Below are 21,304 nucleotides of genomic sequence, written 5' to 3' on the forward strand. Positions count from 1 at the left end.
ACGTTTGCGTTTGACATTTGCCATCAATACAAGTGACGTGTAAGCTGTATTCGTCGGCACCTTATAATTTCCTTCTCACCCCTAAAAAGCTCAAAATGAGCTTCAAGCGTGACAAAAAGGAGGAGGAGGACAGTGGAGGCAACCCCTATCAAAACTTGGACAAGACAATAGTCCTACAAGAAGCGCGATACTTCAACCAGACGCCCGTGAACCCGAGAAAATGTTCCCTTATTTTGACGAAAATTCTGTATTTATTAAACCAAAGCGAGAAGTTTACGACTCAGGAGGCTACGGAGGCGTTCTTTGCGACTACGAAACTGTTTCAATCGAAGGATGTGATGCTGAGACGTATGGTTTATCTTTGTATCAAAGAGTTGAGTACTTTAGCTCAAGATGTTATAATTGTGACTTCTTCGCTCACGAAAGACATGACGGGGAAGGAGGATTTGTACCGTGCGGCAGCTATACGAGCCTTGTGTAGTATTACTGATAGTACTATGCTGCAAGCGATCGAGAGATACATGAAGCAGGCCATTGTGGATAGGAACCCAGCTGTCAGTTCCGCCGCGTTGGTGTCGGCGCTGCATCTGTCCACGACCGCGCCTGATCTAGTCCGCCGGTGGGCTAATGAAGCTCAGGTTGGTTTTAAAAATATTACTTCTAGATACACTATGGTCTAACTAATTATTACCATCTCCGATCATATAATCTTAGTAGGGTCTCGTATTTACCAAAGAGATATTCTGTTACTAAAATTTTTTTAGTTGGTAGGGTAGTATTGGTAGTATTTTCTATTACTTTGGTTCAACATGTAAAGACTGAGTCCACACTCAATCTGAAAGTTCGAAATCTGATCAATTATATATTTATGGTAAAGAAAAAACTACAAGAAAAAATACTGAAAGGTGTCCTAGTTACTTCTACATTTTATTGATTTTTCTGTTAAAGTCAGATTAACTTATGTTATCTGATTTTGATTAGGTATATTGATATGAAATATAACACATCCATTACTTAAAATTATTAATTTTGTAACCACCAATGATCTGTTTGTGTCGGATATCTTTTTTAGCAAATATAGAAATATATTGTATTTCCGTAATGAAGACAAGTATTTTAAACGGACAATCTTCTTATACAGTAGTAGGTAAGAGGCAAGTGTTGACAGGATTCAAATCCCTCAACCTGCATTTGAAGTACCAAAACCTGTAATGGGATAAATTTATTTGACATATTATTATATTATTTTTATTTATGTAGCTGCACAGGCAACTCGTACGAGCTTAAACAGACTTATCAATTCATATGAAGTCAATGCTACCAGTTGTGCCACCACCTACTGTTCTTTATTTAGCCACTTGACTGTGCCATGAAAAAATGTAGTTTATCTATGCGCTTTGATATTAATTAAATATTCTTTTGTCCTCAAGGAAGCAATCAGCTCAGAGAACGCTATGGTCTCATACCACGCACTTGGAGTAGTAGCCGGCTCCAGAAGAAACGACAAGCTATCGACCGTCAAACTAGTCACCCGACTGGCCGGAGCCCCCCTTAAGTCTCCATACGCCCTCTGTCTGCTCATCCGCCTTGCTGCCCAACTGGTTGAAGACGATGACTCAGACGCAGCAAGACCTTACATCGAGTTTATCGAATGCTGTCTAAGACATAAATCCGAAATGGTGATATATGAGGCTGCTCATGCCATTGTGAATTTGAGGAAGACAACCAGAGACCTGGCTCCTGCAGTTTCAGTGCTACAGCTGTTCTGTGGTTCTTCTAAAGCGTCTCTAAGATTAGCTGGTGCGAGGACACTAGCTCGTTTAACAGCAAAACATCCTACGGCCGTTGCAGCCTGTGCTGTGGACTTGGAGAACCTGATTTCTGATCCAAATAGGTCTGTAGCTACCTTAGCTGTGACTACTTTACTAGCGACGGGTGCCGAAAGTTCAGTAGACCGTCTCATGAAGCAAATATCGAGTTTTGTATCCGAAATTTCGGATGAATTTAAAATTGTCGTTGTTCGCGCTATTAGGCGTCTTTGTACCAAATTCCCAAGGAAACACCAGTCTTTGGCTGCTTTCTTAGCTGGGATGTTGCGAGACGAAGGTGGGCTGGAGTACAAAGCGGCTATAGCTGATGCTATCATCGCTTTAGTGGAAGAAAACCCTGAAGCCAAGGAAACTGGTTTGGCTCATCTTTGCGAGTTCATTGAGGATTGCGAGCATACAGCTCTAGCTGTGAGGATCCTGCATTTGTTAGGACGAGAAGGTCCTAAGTCCCGCCAACCGTCACGGTACATACGATTTATTTACAATCGAGTGATTTTGGAGTCCGGGCCGGTGCGTGCTGCGGCCGTAGCTGCTGTCGCCCAATTCGGAGCTCAAAGACCTGAACTGCTGCCGAATATTCGCGTCCTGCTCGCTCGCTGCCAATTAGACGAGGAGGACGAAGTCAGGGATAGAGCTATCTACTACAGCGCCATTTTAGACACAGGCGATCCACAACTGATCAATGATTACATAGTAAATGTGGCTAAACCGAACCCTGTACTCCTCGAAAAGGCTCTCCGAGACCATCTAACTACTCAACCAGAGGAGCCATTTAATATCTTGACCGTACCAGCAGAAGAAGAAGCAAAAGAAAGCAAGGAAGCGATCGTCGAAATCGAAGTACGAAAACCAGTGCAAATGTCTATTGAAGAGATTTATGCTGAACAGTTATCTAAAATCCCTGGTATTGAAAGACTGGGTCCTGTGTTCAAAACTAATCTGCCTGTCGATTTGACTGAAGCAGAAACTGAATACAGGGTTCGTTTACTCAAACATGTATACGCGAGACATGTTGTCTTACAATTCGAGTGCGTGAACACTCTAAGCGATCAGTTATTGGAACAGGTCAGTGTGAAACTGGAAGCCCCACCAGAATACGACATCAAAACAATAATACCTTGCCCTAAGCTGGTTTACGATAAACCAGGATCAGTTTTCGCAATAGTCGAATACCCGAGCGCATTCATGGATAGTTTGGGCACCTTTATGCCGTCTCTGGAGTTTTATGTCCGTGACTGTGACCCTACAACAGGAGTACCAGACCCTGGCGAAGGTTACGCCGATTCTTACCCGTTGGAAGACTTCGAAATGAGCTGTTCTGATCAAATCAGAGCTCGAGCGGGCAGTGACGACTGGGAACAGACTTGGGAGCGAGCATCGAATGCTCCGGAAGCGAGTGATACGTTTGTTCTATCTCAGAATGATATAAATGATGCTGCGAAAGCTGTTTGCGAGCATCTAGGCCTTCCTAAAGGTGCTATAGTAGGAGAAGCGGTGAAGGAAATAAGGGGAGGTGGGATATTCCGAGGTGGGGCCCCTGTGTTGGTAAGGGCAAGGCTTGCAGGTACCACAGGAGGAGTTACAATGAAGTTAGCTGCTCGCTCCCCGAGGGAAGATGTAGCACAACTGCTTCTGGCCGCTGTGGGATAATTTTTTATACTATTTATTATAAGTTAGATACTTAATATAATAGTTTTGGGGATGTCAATGTTTGAAATTTGTGGTCAGATTGATGAAGCGTTTGATACCAAAAGGACTGTTTCGGGTCTTATATGTTATGGTCATATACTATTTGCATAATTATAAATTTTTGGAGATTTAGGACTAGTAAAGTATCTATGGATAAGTGTTGATTAACCTATCCGATGGATAAAGGAACAGCAATTTGTATGGAAAAATCTGGTAATGTTCTACTTCTTAAACTAAATACTTATTTAGAAATAGTAAATCTGGCCATAATTCTCGATTTATACAAGGTGATAGTTAAATTCAAACATTGACATTTTCAAAGCAAAATAATTCCAATATCTAAATGTATTAGAAACTATATTATCTTTACTACAGTAGTGATCAAATAATCATAAATCATAATTCAATTTTCAATCAAATCCCGTAATATCCCTACTAGGAAATAATAGCCATTATGCGTCCATATTTCAACAGTATATGATAAACTAGCTTTCCACCCGCGGCTTTTCTCGCGTGAATTTCACTCCATTCAAGGGGGAATTTCCGAAATCCTCTCTTAGTGCTCCTCTACAGTTCCTAAGGAATCTTCATACCTAATGGCAACTTTTTACGCTCAGTAGTTTCGACTGTGCGTTGTCCATCAGTCAGTCAGCAACGGAAGAGTTTTATATAATAAAGATTACTGTCGCACTGCTGGGCAAGGGTCTCCTCCCGAATGAGGGGTTAGGCCTCGAGTCCACCACGCTGACCAAATGCGGGTTGGAAATGAATACAAAAATATGTGAAAAACATCTGATAACTGAATACATAATTAAAAAATGTAACTTAGCCATAGATTCTAAAATATAAGCAATATACAAACTATGTGTTTACCTAAATAGCATTTATTCAACAATTTTACCAGAAATGTATTCTGATGTCAAAACATGTAATAGAAGTATGAAATAAAGTCAAATAATAGTAGAGAGAGTTTTTATTCGGCCTTTTGGTTATTACATATTTTGATTAATTTTATTTACGTATCAAAGATAATAATACAACTAGGTAATCTTCGTCGCTCTGTCTATAACGTCAATATTGAACAAAAACATGCAATTAGCATTTAGAGAAAGATATTTTAGCTTTTTTTTTATTTAATCCCAAAACTGGTTTTAATTTAACATACTTCTATTTATTTAAGGGACTTTAATCAGACTCCTAACATTTCGATTTGAAACCGATATTAAAAGCTGTTATCAATAAGTTTCCTTGCGATAACACTCACTATAATAGTCCTGACTGAGTAATCAACCAGTATTAACTGAGTATACATACATACACACATATGTCTAAATTATAATAAAGAATTTTGTGTATTTCTAAAATGAAGTAGTTTTAACAAAATATGCCACTTTCAGCTGCCACAGCTTGCGTGTCATAATACCAACAAAAATACGCGTTACCTTTTATAAAACTATTTTTGAGTCAAACAATAAAACCACAAAATAATTAAACTCTTTTATTAATCAACTGTTCTTAAAGATCTAGCAAACTCTGAAACAATACAGTTCTAATCCTTATTTATAATAACACAGTTTTTAGGAATCATCTGTTATAAGCACCTTAGTATTACACCTAAGTACAGACTTTAAGTTTGTTTATTATAAAAGATAGGGAAATCTTAAACACATTAGGGATACTTAGAGGCAGACTAAGATACTTGAAGGCCTGGGTGGAAAACCTTATTAAGACCCAGTGAAATAAGCAAAAAAGCTCAGTAATTATAAAAAATACAGTTCGGCGACTTAGTAAAGAGCCTTAGAATGCAAGTTTTGCCAAAATTCTATTCGAGATTCAGATGTGTATCCAAAAAAGAGTAGCTTTAGCAAACAGACCTTCTGCATAGGTGTAATGACATTTTAACTTCAAAAATTTGGATGTTTCGACATGCAAGGCTCTCCACTAAGTTGTCGTACTATAGTACATAGTAGTTTAGGGCCTCCAAAGACTAGTGTAAAAAACGACCCGTTAAGGCTGTAATAGGGGATGCAACTTTATACGCGAACAAAACAGCATGGGTAAGGTAGTAGTCTACGGTTAAAGATTTCCCCACACCACAATAATGTAAGAATACTTATAATGCACGAGTCTTATACGTAATATAATAGTTGCCATAAAGATCTAACTTTTATATAACGATTTAATCGTCTTTTTAAACTTTTCATGTACTTATAAACATAATCATATATTCTAAGTCACTAGCTTCTTTAAAAAATAACATTTATACTTTAAAATAAAAATTTATAATGTTTAATCACTGGGTAGATGCCGTACTTATTTATAAACAAAAAAATACTGTAGAAATAATATCTATCGGTAATCAGCCATCAAATACTAGCATTTCTTAAAGGTAGAATATTTTCGATTAATTAACAGTCAACAGTGGCATCTTTTTTTTTGTTTTTACAACTCCCGCACTAAGAATTGCTCTTGTGTCGCGGGGACTTTTACAAACATACAAACAACGGACATTAAGTACAACCAGACGCGAAACAATTATTTGTGGATCGCAAATAATTGTTCCGTGTGGGAATCGAACCAACGACCTCCCGACGCACTGGTAGCGACGTGGCGACCTAAACCACTGCGTCACGAAGCCGTCTTTTCACTGTCATGGTAACTTTATACATTACTAGCTGACCCGGCAGACGTTGTTATGCCATATAAAAAAAAGTGTCACTTAGGGGTATGAAAAATAGATGTTGGGCGATTCTCAGACCTACTCAATATGCTCACAAAATTTTATGAATCGGTCAAAATCGTTTCGGAGGAGTACGGTAACGAAAACTGTGACGCGAGAATTTTATATATTAGATGTTAAGTTTATTAATAAAGTGCTATTAAACCAAGACGGATTTAAAATGACTTTTGTTATATTATACATTTACCAAATATCATCAAATACATATATTTTTCAGTTGGTAAAGTTACGATGGGAAAGTAAAGATGCCACAGTTGACGGTAGCATAGTAAAGACCTGATTATTTCAGTATTATTCAAATATGTTAATATATCTTATACTGGAGCTAATAGAATCTGCGTTATAAAGACCAGATTATTTTATATTTTATTGTTGTTTGTTTGTTTGTCGTATGGTTAGTGGTCAACCTAGTGTCAAAGTTGTTCAAGCCGCCCGAGAGGCCTTTGACATGGCTTAACGACTGTTATCTTAGTAGACAACAGCCGGGACCGTGCCCTCCGAAGCATGGAGACGCCCAGCTCAAATACCACTACGCGGTCACCCATCTATAGAATGACCGCGCCAAGGGTTGCTTAACCCACAGATCGTTTACCGACCGGTGAGCGCAACTGGCTATGGGCGCCTATTTTATTCAAATATGTTAATATATCTTATACTGGAGCTAATAGAATCTGCATTATTCGATATAGCGTCTATATCCCCTATGGTTATACATACGATGACACGCAACGCGCTCTCCAAGGTCTGTGCCTGTTCCAAGCATTTTATTATTATTTGTCTGAAAATAAAAACAAAAGTGAGTTTCCATATATATCACTAGCTGAACCGCGCAACTTCGCTTGCGTCACATAAGAGAGAATGGATCATATTTTTCCCCTTTTTTGTAACATTTTTTACTGGTACTCTGCTCCTATTGGTCGTAGCCTTTCTCAATAAATAGGCTATCTAACACTGAAAGAATTATTCAAATCGGACCAGTAGTTCCTGAGATTAGCGCGTTTAAAAAAACAAACAAACAAACTCTTCAGCTTTATAATATTAGTATAGATGTATGTATGTGAATGAAGCAAGGGCAGTTTGTAAGGATCGTACCAAGTGACGTTCTTTGGTCTCTGCCTACTCATTGGGAAAAAAGAGTGATTATAAGGAGTGTATTAATTTTATAAGAACAAGTTTGTCTGTTTCTATTTTTGATGAAATCTATACTAATATTATAAAGCTGAAGAGTTTGTTTGTTTGTTTGTTTGTTTGTTTGTTTGAACGCGCTAATCTCGGGAACTACTGGTCCGATTTGAAAAATTTTTTCAGTGTTAGATAGCCTATTTATCGAGGAAGGCTATAGGCTATATATCATCACGCTACGACCAATAGGAGCAGAGTACCAGTGAAAAATGTTACAAAAACGGGGAAAATTATGATTCTCTTATGTGACGCAAGCGAAGTTGCGCGGGTCAGCTAGTTTATTATATAGATAGTTGAGGAGGGTATTTGAAAAAATTGGGGAGTCTAAGAGGGTGTGAATCATTTAAGAGTCGCAATAATAAATTATATTAGTGTCTCAATGCCGGGCAAGGGCGGTCCTTGCGACACGAGGAGGCAAGGGAAAGAGGAGGGGGGAGGGTTTAAGATAAGTTAAAAACATACCTGTATCTAGTAATTCTCTTGTCGGTAGTGGCTTCGATTCCCGCACTGAGTAATAAGCTCTTCAATACTGTATTCTCGTGAGATTCCCTTCTGATTATACTGTGAAACATAAATCAATACAACACATGGCGTGATAGTAAAGAAAAGCATGGTTACTATACTTTAATCAAGTTATTTTATTCATCATCAACAGCCCAGCCTTTCTTCCAACTATATTGGAATCGGCTTCCAGTCTCACCGGATGCAGCTGAATACCAGTGTTTTACATGAAGCGACTGCCTATCTGACCTCCACAACCCAGTTACCTGGGTTATAACAGGATACCCTTCGGTAAGACTGGTTGTCAGACTTTCATGCTTCTGACTACTGTTAACGACTGTCAAAGATCTTTGAGAATGACAGTCGTGACCTTCAAATTAACGTGCCTTACAAAACAACAAGGAAATCGATATGTATAAGATGGTCACCCATCCACAGAACAACCTCGGCAAGCGTCGCTTAACCTCAAAGATCGATCCGTGCGGCTGTTGATAACTAAGCCACGAGCTAAGGTAATATCTTTGTATGTTAGTTATATTTTTACCTTTTCAATTGATGTATAACAGCAACCATTTCTTGTAGACATCTGCTAGCTTTTATATGTAGAATATTCTTTCTCTCCTCACACATTGGCTTGCCGCGGATCTCTTTGACGAAACTTGTTCTGTAACATAAAAAACATAAATAATAAAAATACATACATAAATTCACGCCTTTTCAATATAGGGGTAGGCAGAGACCAAAGAACGCTACTTGGTACGATCCTTACAAACTTCCCTTGATTCATTCACATCCATACATCTTGTCATACTTATCAAAATCACGCGGATCATGAGATTTTACAGGTTCGATTTTCGGGTCGGACAAAGTACTATTGGTATTTTCTAATAGATATTAGAATATAATAAAAAAAACAAGCCTATTGTCATAAATCCGGTACTAACCAAACTCCGTGTTACCTTTTGACTTTGGAATATTTTATACCTATTTGCTCGACCCGGGAATCCTACTCAAAGCCTCATGAATACTCTCGATCACTAAGAGATTGGCCTCTTATTACATAGGACTAAGTGTTAAGGGCGAAACTTAATTTTATTTCATACACCTCTACCTACAGGTTTAGCTATAACAAACGTGATACAAAAATAAAAAAGAAACATCATTGGACAACTCACACACGGTCATTTGATTCCAAACTAAGCAGAGCTTGTACTATGGTAACCAAATAACTGATAAACATACTGATATACTTCTAAATACATACTTATATAGATACATTAACATCCAGGCTTAAAAATACTTACATAAATCCATAAATATCTTTGAAAGTCTTGCTCAGCTGTTTCAAAAACACTTTAACTAATGTATGAGCCTGAGTGCTCTCGTTTTCAAAACCTGAATCAGCTGTAGAATCCTCCCGTGTATTTGCGTAATTCCTCTCACAATTCGCGTATTTATCATCAGTTAGCGCAACAGTCGCGTAATTAACGTTAGCGTAAGTGTTATTGCGGGACCCGTAAATTTTACTTATACTTATACTGTCGAAGTTTTCAATGTCGTTACCCTTTTCTTGTGTGTCGTTACGCGACGCGTAATTTTCGTTTACACTCGCGTAATTATCGCTTACTCTCGCGTAACTATCATCAAATTGCATTACATTGTTAGGTGTCTTGAAAAAACCGTTGTTCGAACCATCATTTTCGTTATCGTTGAAACGGAAACTGATATTATCACCGGTTTTATCCGAAAAATCGTCAATAGAATTATTCATTTCGGAATAATCTAATAAATCTAAATCTAGAGGCTCTTTATTCTTTACTCTTTCTTCGTATTGGTCTATTAGTTTCATGTTACTTATCATTTTCGGACCAGCTTCGTCGAATGTATGATCTTCGTTATTTTTGTCAAAATTGCTCATTTCTGGTTGAGCAATTTCCATATAATTATCATTTTGTCTCTTATTATTATCAGTTTCTGTGCAAAATAGTTTTTGTGGTTTCATCAAAAGTTTTCCCAATATTTGTCCAGTATTTTGGCTGTTTATCATTTCCGTTGGTTGATCGTTCTCCACGAGTCTCATCACTTTCGTTTCATCAGCTTTTGAGGCATTTTCAGTGGGTTTTGAATATGAAATGGACTTATTATTGTCTATTTTGACCATACTTAGGTTTTTCCCAAACATTCTCACTATTTTCAGGTCCTCCTGTAAAAATTAATGTCATATTATAAACTCTACTCTGCCTCACACAACTGATCACAATTGATTGCTGATCACAAGGTCTTCAATTTGATTCCGGGTTCGGTAACTATAATATTATGATTATAGTTCGGAGTTTGATAACGTGTCTAGTAAATAGCAATAGGCTCGCCCCCTATTACATGGGACTAACATTGTTAAAGGCGAAACATGAATGTATTTTTTACACTTCTGCCCATACCTGTGGATGTAGCCAGCGTAACGTTATGAAGCTTTTGAACAAAACAATGCTGATGAACCTATTTCACTATTGTTGCAGTAAAAAACACAGTCACAATTTATTGAGCCGGGATTAGAACTCTAGACTTAACAGTCGAAGTTACCCTGTGGCAACAATAGCAAAAAATACTTACATTTTGTCCATTTTTAGAATTACTGTTATTTTCATTTTTATTTGGTTCCAAATCTGCCCAACATTTGAAATGTTTCTTCAAATAGTCTATCACATAAGACGGCTCTTTAGAAACTGAAAATAAATAAATATATTTTTTGTTATTTTGGCGATAAACGATCTGTGAGTTAAGCAACAATTGCCGCGGTCATTAAGTAGATGGGTGATAGGGTGAAATTGGTTGAGCCGTTCTTGAATTTTGGGCTTAGGAGCACATTTTTGCGATTCATTTCTATATAAGAAATATGAGATACTAGCTGACTCGCGCAACTGCGCTTGCGTCACATAAGAGAGAATGGGTCCAAATTTTCCCCTTTTTGTAACTTTTTTTTACTGGTACTCAGTTCCTATCGGTCGTAACGTGATGATATATAGCCTATAGCCTTCCTCGATAAATGGGCTATCTAACATTAGAATATTTTTTTTAAATCGGACCAGTACTTCCTGAGATTAGCGCGTTCAAACAAACAAACAAAATCTTCAGCTTTATAATATTAGTATAGATGTACTTTGGAAATCACACAATTATATTCTGTACAGGAATCGAACCCATAACTTTAACCCTGGATTTTGAGTAATGTTTTAATATAGTTTTTTAAATGTAACTTACAATTCTGCCTAGTCCCTTTATTAACATCATTGACTTCGCTGCGACAAACCGCACTAGGTCTCAACAATTCTGGGTCTGGGTCTACAGACTCACTCTCTATATGATATAGCAAGGTATCTAGGTTCGATTCTATGTCTTGTAACACTGTACATGTGGGTAGGATGCTCTGAAAAAGACGTTAAATAAATATCATTGGACAACTCACACACGGACATTTGTTTCAAAACTAAGCAGAGCTTGTGTTATAGTAATCAAATTACTGATAAACATACTTATGTAAATACATACTTAGTACATAAGAATAGATACTCGAGCTCATCACACAAATATTAGTCCCGGGTGGGATTCGAACCCATCACACGCGGCGCTACACCGCGTTCACCACTGCGTGCAATTATAAAAATAATTATCATTTGTTTTAACGGTAAAGGAAATCATCGTGATGAAACCTTGCATGCGTTTAAAACAGTTCTCGAAGGAAAAAGTCAAAGTGCAAAGTCCCTAACCCGCACTTGGCCAGCGTGGTGGACTCAAGGCCTAACCCCTCCTTCATTCCGAAGGGAGATTTTTGCCCAGCAGTGGGACAGTAATGAGTTAAATTGTATTGTTTTTATACATACCTTCAAAGTTTGTGCCAAAAGAAACGAACATCCGATAATTTTCATAAAATCTTCTGGTTTTGTGTCCAGTTTCAATTTACCTGTAGTGAAATAATGAAATATTAAATAAATAGTGGACCTTATAAAATGTATTGTCATATTTTAATAGATGTAGAAAAAATACTAAATTATTATTATGAGTCTTTTAGAATCCTACTAATACTATAAATGCGAAAGTTTGTGAGTATGTATGTTATTCTTTCACGCAAATACTACTAAATCGATTACGATGAAATTTGATATGTAGCTGAACACCCAGAATAACACATAGGCTACTTTTTATCCCTTAGTTCCCGAGGGATCGGGATTTACACGGGGAGGGTTTCCACGCGGACGAAGTCGCGGGCGGCCTCTAGTTTAAATATATTTGTCGGTTTCTAAGCCCCTCTCGTATAAGAATAATGTTTTTTAACCCATAACTGTCCCACTGTAGGCATATGTGTTATTCTGGGTCTTCAGCTACCTATATACCAAATTTCATTGTAATCGGTTGAGAAGTATTTGCGTGAAAGAGTAACAAACAAACATACATACATACATTCTCACAAACTTTCGCATTTATAATATTAGTAGGATAAATGTAGGGAGTTGTCACTGCCTACAAAGAGAAGCTAGGTGATGAGTGACGTGCGTCGATGAGATGATATAAAGGTTGTGGTATAGGGAATGATAAACACAACCTTTCACGACGAGTGCTTTAATGTCACTAAGTAATTAAAGTACAATTCAATTACAATAATAATAATGCTGACACGCAGTGCGATGCTAATTATGTATATAAAATAATATTAACCTGTACAATATAATCTTCTTCTTCTTCTTATCGTATGGTTAGTGGTCAACCTAGTGTCCAAGTTGTTCAAGCCGCCCGAAGGCCTTTGACATGGCTTAACGACTGTTACCTTAGTAGATAACAGCCGGGACCGACTTTTTACGTGCCCTCCGAAGCACGGAGACGCCCATTTCAAATATCACTATGCGGTCACCCATCGAAGGAATGACCGCGCTAAGGTAGCTTAACCCACAGATCGTTTACCGACCGGTGACCGCAACCACTAGCGTCCCTTACAAAATAATTAGATAGATTCGAACCCACTTACCCTTATCACAAGAGTTAGCTACTAACAATTCTACAAGACATTCCACAATCTCTCTCAGTTTAGCATCGTCGTACAACATCTTGATACAAGTCAACGATTTATGTATGTTTGTGCATGACACGTTTATTTCTTGCATGTGTTCTGAGTTCTTCTGTAAACATAAGATGTAGAGATAACTGTTAGATAAGTGTTGGTTAAATCTATACTAATATTATAAAGCTGAAGAGTTTGTTTGTTTGTTTGAACGCGCTAATGTGAGGAACTACTGGTCCCATTTGAAAAATTCTTTCAGTGTTAGATAGCCTATTTATCGAGGAAGGCTATAGGCTATATAACATCACGCTAAGATCATTAGGAGCGGAGTAGCAACGAAAAATGTTACAAAAACGGGGAAAATTTTGACCCATTCTCTTAGGTGACGCAAGCGAAGTTGCGCGGGTCAGCTAGTATAAAACTAAAATAAAAATTAATATACTAAAATATATTAATTTTAGTCTTAGTTTTACAGACTTTTACATAATGTTTAATGCCTAATATTTACATGTCTTAATGACAAAATATGTGATACTGTATTATTTTGATAACCAACTTTTGTACCATATTTTCTGCGAATAAAAATAATTTGAATTTGAACTATCCGTTAGCAAATATATGAAGACCACTGCCAAAATTCTTTTTGATAAGAAATCTGACAGATTAATGCCTGCCTCCGTGGCGCAGTGGTTTAGGTCGCCACGCCGCTATCATTGCATAGGGAGGTAGTGGGTTCGATTCCCACTCGGAACGATTATTTGTGCGATCTACAATAGTCAATTATGTTTGTAAAAGTCCCTGCGCCACAAGAGCAATTAATGCGGGAGTTGTCGTGAAAAAACTAAATAAAAAGATATCCAAAGGTGGTGATATTGGCCTTTATTCATACATATCACACATGTTACCAAAATCATACTATTAAAAATATTAATTTTACTCGATCCGGGAATCAAACCCAAGATCTCGGATTAAATACACAACCATTGGGACATCAGAGATAAGAAAATTTATATAAGCATTTTTTCGTTGACATAACAAATATATGTAACGTAAGTCTCCAATACCACAATACATAACAAATAAATAAATAATTTACCTGCAATATTTCAGACAGCAATTCCTCCATAATTTGTGTAAAACAGCAAATCCATTCATCCATTCTGTTCCTTAACTTTTCACTCATATTATTATTTTTAACACAAAATTTATTCAAACTACCCTTCAAAGCGGGCGACATTTTGAAATTCAAGACTTGGTCAGTTGTTTCCAAGCGATCTTTAGGAGTTGTCTTAATAGGTCTTCGTATTGGAAGTAATTTCGGTATTTTAAATATTTGTTCCTGATTTTGATTAATTTTCGACGTTTTTGGGTTTAAAACGTTCAGTATTTTTTCTACTCTATTCCTTGCAGCTGTGTTTATTCTCGTTTCCTGAATATTTTGGCTTTTGTCGTCAATTCTTTGGGAAATATTTTGAGTAGAAATACTAGGTTTGGTCGAATCGAATAGTTTTACAAAAGAATCGTTGTCATTTTGAAAATATTTCGATATTATTGAATTTGGTTTTTGATTATTTGTTTTTTGTAAATTATGTTGAAAATTTTGGAAAAATGTATTCTGATTATTGTTAAATAGAGATTTTGGATTTTTGTGACTATTTGGTAGTTTTTCAAAATCATTATTCGTTTCTTTTAAATGTAATTCTTGTACACGATTACTTATTTCAGAAGATTCCATACATTTATTTAATTTTGGTTTAGTGATATTAATTAAAAAGTCACAATTCTTCCCTGTTTCTTTGCCAACTAAATCTTTTTCTCTTTTAGAAAATAAATCCGATATTTTATTTTGAATAAATATGTTATTTTCTTCCTCCATTCTGTTATTTAAAATTACTTTTATTTTTTTAAGATCGGTATAAGGTTTAGGTTGTATGGCAACACCGTTTGTAAATTCTTGAGGCTTGCAACACTTTATGTTTAACGAATTCGCTTTTGATTGGAGATTTTCGTCGTTGGTTAGAAGTATCTGAAAAATCACAAATATATTGTAATTTCATTCGTTTTAGTCAGCCTAATCTTTCTTCCAACTATGTTGGAGTCGGCTTCCAGTCTCACCGGATGCATCTGAATACTAGTATTTTACATGGAGCGACTGTCTATCTGACCTCCACAACCCAGTTACCTGGGTACACGATACCCTTCAGTAATACTAACCCTACATTTTTACCCTTTATCACCAAAACCCCTACTTTTAATAGCCATTTTAGTATAATCTATATGACAAAGCTACGTTTGCCAGGTCAGCTAGTCTTTATATATATAATTCTTCTGTAAGTGTGTATGTCACTGAACTTCTCTTAAACGACTGGGCCGATTTTGATGAAATTTTTTGTGTGTGTTCAAGGGGATCTGAGAATGGTTTAGATTCACAATTTTGTCCGCTGGACAATCATTTTTTAATTAATTTTTAATTTATTAGTAACGTGTAGACAGGACAACGTCTGTCGGGTCAGCTAGTATTACTATAAATTACTTACCACATAATATTTGTCTTTGATAGCTTTCATACAGCAATTTAATATGTTATCGTAACTATTTGTTATATTATCTGAATCTTGCGATCTTGGTTCAACTGAAAAGAAATAAACACATTACTCTCCTTTCCGACTCAATCGAGTAAACTTATGTAATTCCTATACTTTATTGGTTTGAGGAAATATATAAAACAGCATGAGATTGAATTTTCATATACAAAATTATGCTTGTTATATCCAAAGGGGTAGGCAGAAGTTAGAAATACACTCATGTTTTGCCACTAACAATGTTAGTACCATTTAATAGAAGACGAGAATATAGAGCCTTAATATGGGCACTTCACCAAAGTTCAGGTAACTATTAATTTTTTTATTACATAACAGTAGGTAAATAAAGAATAAAACCAATAGTTTAAGTAGAAAATTACAATGAGACTATTAATAAAATTACACCAAAAATATAATTTTTACACAACCCAAGAATCAAACCTGGGCTCATGTTCAGCTTATTATTATTGGCTATTGTCACACCCTACTCAGGAATCGAACCCCACTATCAGCAGTCGCACACTACCTCAGTACTTACCAATATATTGTTTGTATGGTCCAGCCATACGTCGACTCATCTGCCTAGCTATCAACACTCTCTGCTGACCCCTACAGTCTCCTATACATAGCGCTTCGATATCGCTACGAACACTCCCCGGTATGAGAAGACGGGACTTTTCATCTGAAAGTTAAAATTATATTATTATGTGCTTTTACAAACAGGCATAAAAATACTACCAGTCAAATCAGCTATGTATATATAATTATGAAATACGACATAGTGACTTCACAGTTTCGTATTTTCGTTGTAATTAAATGAGTGCCTAATATAATGTTTCATCAGTCTGTAATAAGTTTAATTACGAATTAATTTCCGAAAATAATTGACATACTTAGTGAGCATTCTTGATAAATCTCAAACAAGTACAAGATTAATATTTATTTTTGTTAACACAGTCAACTACTGTATTATATGATTAGACACTAAGAAAAGGTTGTTTTACACAAATACTCGTTAACAAAACTCTAGCCTCTTATAAAAAATATTCTAACAAAATCAACACCATAAATATTACCTGACCCTGGAATCGAACCTCGTGATTGACAGTCATATACATAATTACAAACACTGACAAAGTAAAAATTCTCTTGAAATAAAGAAGCATTTTAAGATTTCAAAGACCAGCTTGGACTTAAAGCCAATTCCCTCCCTGATTCCGGGAGGAGACCTTTGCCCAGCTGTGGGCAAGGCAGTAATATGCTAAAATAATATTGCTTTATACATACCTGACTTTAATATTTCTTCAATAATTTCATAATTGTCCAACAACACATTCACATCAGCTACTAAATACCAAATCTCTTTGTCAGAAAACAAAGATGGTTCTTTTAAAAGACCTTTCTCTTTTATTTGCGTCAACTTTGTATCAACTTTTCTGATAGATGTCTCTTTTAAAAGTAAATCGTGAGATGCCTGTTCTTTCATCTGCATGTTGTTTGTAGTAAATTCTTTTATTTTTTCAGTTTCTTTCATCTTTGTATTCAATTCTTTTAAAAGTATTTCGTTAGACGTTTCTTTTATTGGTTGATAAATTATTTCTTCGTATCTCACGTTCTGATTAGTACTTTCTTTTATAGGAATTGATGTGGATTCTTTTAAATGCCCTTTGTTAGTTTCTTTGTTTATTTCCGGGTAAGTGTGTGATACTATTTCGTATCTTGTATTCTTTGAAATAGTTTCTTTTATTTGATGCGTTTCTTTTAAAAGAGGGATTGATGCTTTCTCTTTTATAGGATCGTTTATGATTGATTCTTTTATTATATTATTTGTGCTTTTATTGTTATCTTGTTTTAATATTGGTTGAAGATTTAGTTGGTTTCTAGGTGTAGTCAAAATAGATGCCTTTTCTTTTGATATGTCTGAGTTAATGTTATTCTCTATTGCCTGTTCTTGAGATTCCATATTGTAAGTCTTGATTGGAGTTTTCTAGAAACAATAAAATTATGTTTTTTAAATATTATGGAGAAATATTTATTGTTAACTACTGAGGTAACACACCAATAACTTGCAGTGGAAGAAAAAATACAATGCCTGAGATATTTTTAAATCTTTTTTTGAAGGGATAGCATGTTTCCTAGCTTGTAATGGGCTAGAATGGCCACTAGTTCACCATGCTAAGGAACACTGCTAGCTTGTTTAATTAAAAATGTAGAAATAATCTAGTAGCATAACAGTTGTGAATAAATACTTTAAAAAATGATACTTTTGAAATTTGATGTTGCTGCTTAAAGACAAAATTTTATGTTGTGCATTGTCAAATCTATACTAATATTATAAAGCTGAAGAGTTTGTTTGATTGTTTGTTTGAACGTGCTAATCTCAGGAACTACTGGTCCGATTTGAAAAATTCTTTCAGTGTTAGATAGTCCATTTATCGAGGAAGGTTATAGGCTATATATCATCACGCTACTACCAATAGGAACAGAGTACCAGTGAAAAATGTTACAAAAACGAAAATGCCTGTATAACTATTAATATAACCGCTATTAGAATTACCTAGGATAAAAATTTTATGAACATTAATTAGTTACACCACATAATTTTATCAGAAATTTCATGTATCTAGGAGTACTTACAGCAGAAATACATATTTCGTTATCTTCACTTGCGTCACTATAATGTTCATTGGTCAAATCGAATGTGATCTTCTTCCTTGAAGGCAGTACAGGCTCATTAAGCTTTGCCTTTTTTACTGAAAGCAAGAAGTAATTAAATATTTATTTGCAAATTCCAGATACCATAAAAGTCGGTTGAATCATCAAGGTGATATTTGCTCATTATGTACTAAACTTCTATCCCTCTTATTCATAAAAATTAATGAAGTTATTCATTTCACTCCTAAGCGAAATGAAAAAGAGAAAACATATTTAATTATAGTAGCTTTTTAACTAAAATAGGTTTATTGTGTGTTTATGAAATAAGAGGGTGTGTGTTTAGTCAGATTTCTTGACAAGTAACTATAATCCGTACTTTAGCATAACTTAGCACTATAAACAACACACAGATACGACCAGTGAGAGGTCAGGCGCGGGTCCGATAGTTTTAGGTGCTCTCTGAAACATGGATATTGGATATCTACGTCGTCAACTTCCTCACTCCAGAGAATTCCTTGACAGAAAAGCTCAGATAAAATTTTTTGGGGACTCGAGATTTGAACTCGAGACCTCTGCACGGCAGTCGCAACTCTATCGACGACACCACAGAGTAGTTATTCCAACATAACGAACAGCAAATAAATACAGTCAAATTGAGAACCTCCACCTTTTTTCGAAGTTGGTTAGTAAAATACTACTAAAGCTAATATTTTCAAAATTAATACATACCTTCCAAAGGTTGTTTCACTGCTTGCTTCCTTTTAGCCACTAATAAGAACCTTAAATCAGAGCTATCTAATTTACTAATATCTTTTACTTCTCCCAAATCATCTGATTTTGTATTGTTAACCTTATTACAATGCATTAGGTTCTGATTTTCAGTACAAAAATCTGTTTCAGATTGATCTTCATCAGAAAATTCTATTCTATGAGGAATTAAAGTAGATTTTCCAATATTTTTAGAAGGTCCAACATTTGTGTAATCTTGTTCCAAATTTACTATTTCTGTGTTATTTGTCAAAGTACCATCATTTTCCAACTGCATTTTAGATTCATTTTTGTCTGGAGTTTTCGAATTATTTTTAAGTATTTTATTTTCTTTATCAAAACTCAGTGTGGGTGTTTCATAATTTACAAATCTCTGGCTCAAAGGTATGCCACTTGTATGGACATGTAAATCTCTTTCTATTTGCGATGTTTGTGTCACTTGGTCCGCAGTTGGCCTCCAATCAGGAGCCATAAAGCGCCAATTAGGAGTTGGCAATTGTATCGGTGTCCAAACTATGTTGGGCATTGGCATAAAACGGTCTAAATTGGTATCAAATCGTGCTGGTTGGCCAAACATTGGTGTATGTTGGACAAAATTTCGGTTTTGAAATGGAGTTTTGCAGTTGGGCCAAATGTTTGTAGATGTGTTGGGCCAAACCTTTGGTATAGCTTCGGGACTATGATTTGGAGGGGTGGCCGGTTCAGGGTAGCCATGGAATGTGTTGTTGATTTTTTGGATGTTACCTCTATTGTCTTTTTTTAGAGCATTTTTCTGTAAATAAATGTAATATATTTTTGTCAATTTATCTATATAAGTACTTATTTAGTAGTATATACATAAGTATGTATATCAGTTATTTGGCTACCATAGTACAAGCTCTGCTTAGTTTGGAATCAAATGACCGTGTGTGAGTTGTCCAATGATATTTATTTATTTTTAACTATAAAACATTATTTATAATACAATATTGGAATTTGTCCATATAAAAACATAAAAATAAAAATATAATACATGTATAGGGGTGAGCTTATTTTAATATACCAAGCTTTTTATAATCTAGTCACCATAGTACAAGTTTGAGAGTGATTTGAATATATTTATAAATAGGTACCTATTTATTTATTAAATTATGTAATTTTAAGGACCTAAAGCCTAGTTTTGTCTACAAGAAAAAAACAAAATCTAGAAAGTTATTCTTAATAGTTTATTGCAGTCTTTACTTTTTAACTTTCATTTTCCCTTAACCTCAGGGTCAACTTTGGTACCTATTTAATTTCAAGAAAAAATTTCTAGATATCAGTGACCATGAAACTAATTAAGTATCTATAGGTACCTCATTAAAAGTAGATCTTTCTTTAGTGTTTAGGAACCAGGAAGCTACTAAGAAACAATGTGTATCTTTGATCCTTATTCATCAAGATTTTATTATTATGCTTCAGTGTACCCCTAATATCCCTAATCTCCTACATCAGTTAGTAGGTATTAAAACTAAATTGTAAAAGTTTTAAAAGTTTAAGGTATTTCCTTGTAGTACATTGGAGAAAAACTGTGAATATAATGATGATTTCATAATGAATGTTGGAACTTTTTCTTTACCAAACTTTAGGCAGATAATCAATTTGAACTTTCGGGCGAATATTTACAAGATATAATATTAGTGCAATAATTAAATAAGTAGTCACAACAGCTCTACTGATATAGACGACGATAAACTAAAAAACTAGGTAAAAACTTAGGTGTTGCAGCCTCGAAAGCTTTTGCCAAAAATGTTCATAATATTCACGTCTAACGATTATTTTATAAAGATAAAAGATATTACGTACCTCGTTATCAGTTAAACTCCATACTGCTTCCCCGGTTTGCCCATTAAAGTAGTAAAATTTGCCAGGAAAACTTTTAGAGGGACATAAAATCCACCCATTATTGACCACCAAACTTTTCTTATTGGGATTCATTATGCATGATCGAAATAATTCAAATTATATATAGAGAGTCGGTATATGACAAATTGTTGCAGTATTTTTATAGATTTATCAATGGCGAAAATAATCTAAACTGATTTTACTACGGTAAAAGTTGTCGAAAATTTTTGCTTACACCCGCGAAATTTTAACTTTTTGTTGTGTTCATGTGCTGTCACGTTCCGGGTACGAGGCTTTTCATTTGTAGCATTTGATGCATAAGCTACTAAAAAAAGTTGAATTATTTATTTATAATTGAGATATAACTGTAGTTATACCATATATTTCCATTTCAAAAATACAGTATGATTTATTTTTTATTATTTTACTTAATTTTATCATTGTA

The 21,304-nt window shown here is 35.3% G+C and overlaps 2 protein-coding genes across 2 annotated transcripts; one reads left to right on the plus strand and one right to left on the minus strand.

The window, feature by feature from the left end:
• The first annotated feature begins 9 nt into the window (after positions 1 to 9).
• Positions 10 to 4,481, plus strand: LOC142984725 (coatomer subunit gamma-like). Its single transcript, XM_076132477.1, has 2 exons — positions 10 to 638; positions 1,431 to 4,481. Exons 1-2 carry the CDS (start codon positions 96 to 98, stop codon positions 3,477 to 3,479), a joined length of 2,592 nt encoding a protein of 863 aa, XP_075988592.1. The 5' UTR covers positions 10 to 95; the 3' UTR covers positions 3,480 to 4,481.
• A 522-nt stretch (positions 4,482 to 5,003) lies between these two features.
• Positions 5,004 to 21,141, minus strand: LOC142984724 (uncharacterized). Its single transcript, XM_076132476.1, has 15 exons — positions 20,821 to 21,141; positions 18,958 to 19,768; positions 18,211 to 18,326; positions 16,861 to 17,560; positions 16,112 to 16,255; positions 15,529 to 15,623; positions 14,088 to 15,017; positions 12,959 to 13,109; positions 11,820 to 11,899; positions 11,200 to 11,365; positions 10,552 to 10,664; positions 9,246 to 10,144; positions 8,486 to 8,605; positions 7,903 to 8,001; positions 5,004 to 7,036 (listed from the first exon to the last, which is right to left on the minus strand). The coding sequence occupies exons 1-15, from the start codon at positions 20,950 to 20,952 to the stop codon at positions 6,886 to 6,888; spliced, it is 4,707 nt and encodes a 1,568-aa protein (XP_075988591.1). The 5' UTR covers positions 20,953 to 21,141; the 3' UTR covers positions 5,004 to 6,885.
• Between the last annotated feature and the right edge of the window lie 163 nt (positions 21,142 to 21,304).

This window comes from Anticarsia gemmatalis, chromosome 28, assembly GCF_050436995.1.
Source record: "Anticarsia gemmatalis isolate Benzon Research Colony breed Stoneville strain chromosome 28, ilAntGemm2 primary, whole genome shotgun sequence".
NCBI lineage: Eukaryota > Metazoa > Arthropoda > Insecta > Lepidoptera > Erebidae > Anticarsia > Anticarsia gemmatalis.

Bases quoted from the DNA above. Each gene is read 5' to 3' on its own strand.
- LOC142984725 (XM_076132477.1), top strand. From the start codon at position 96: ATGAGCTTCAAGCGTGACAAAAAGGAGGAGGAGGACAGTGGAGGCAAC. The intron at 639-1,430 runs GTTGGTTTTAAA...TTTGTCCTCAAG, and splicing joins GGTGGGCTAATGAAGCTCAG to GAAGCAATCAGCTCAGAGAA.
- LOC142984724 (XM_076132476.1), bottom strand. From the start codon at position 20,952: ATGAATCCCAATAAGAAAAGTTTGGTGGTCAATAATGGGTGGATTTTA. The intron at 17,561-18,210 runs GTAAGTACTCCT...TATTGTTTCTAG, and splicing joins ACGAAATATGTATTTCTGCT to AAAACTCCAATCAAGACTTA. The intron at 15,624-16,111 runs GTAAGTACTGAG...ATTTCTTTTCAG, and splicing joins ACCATACAAACAATATATTG to TTGAACCAAGATCGCAAGAT.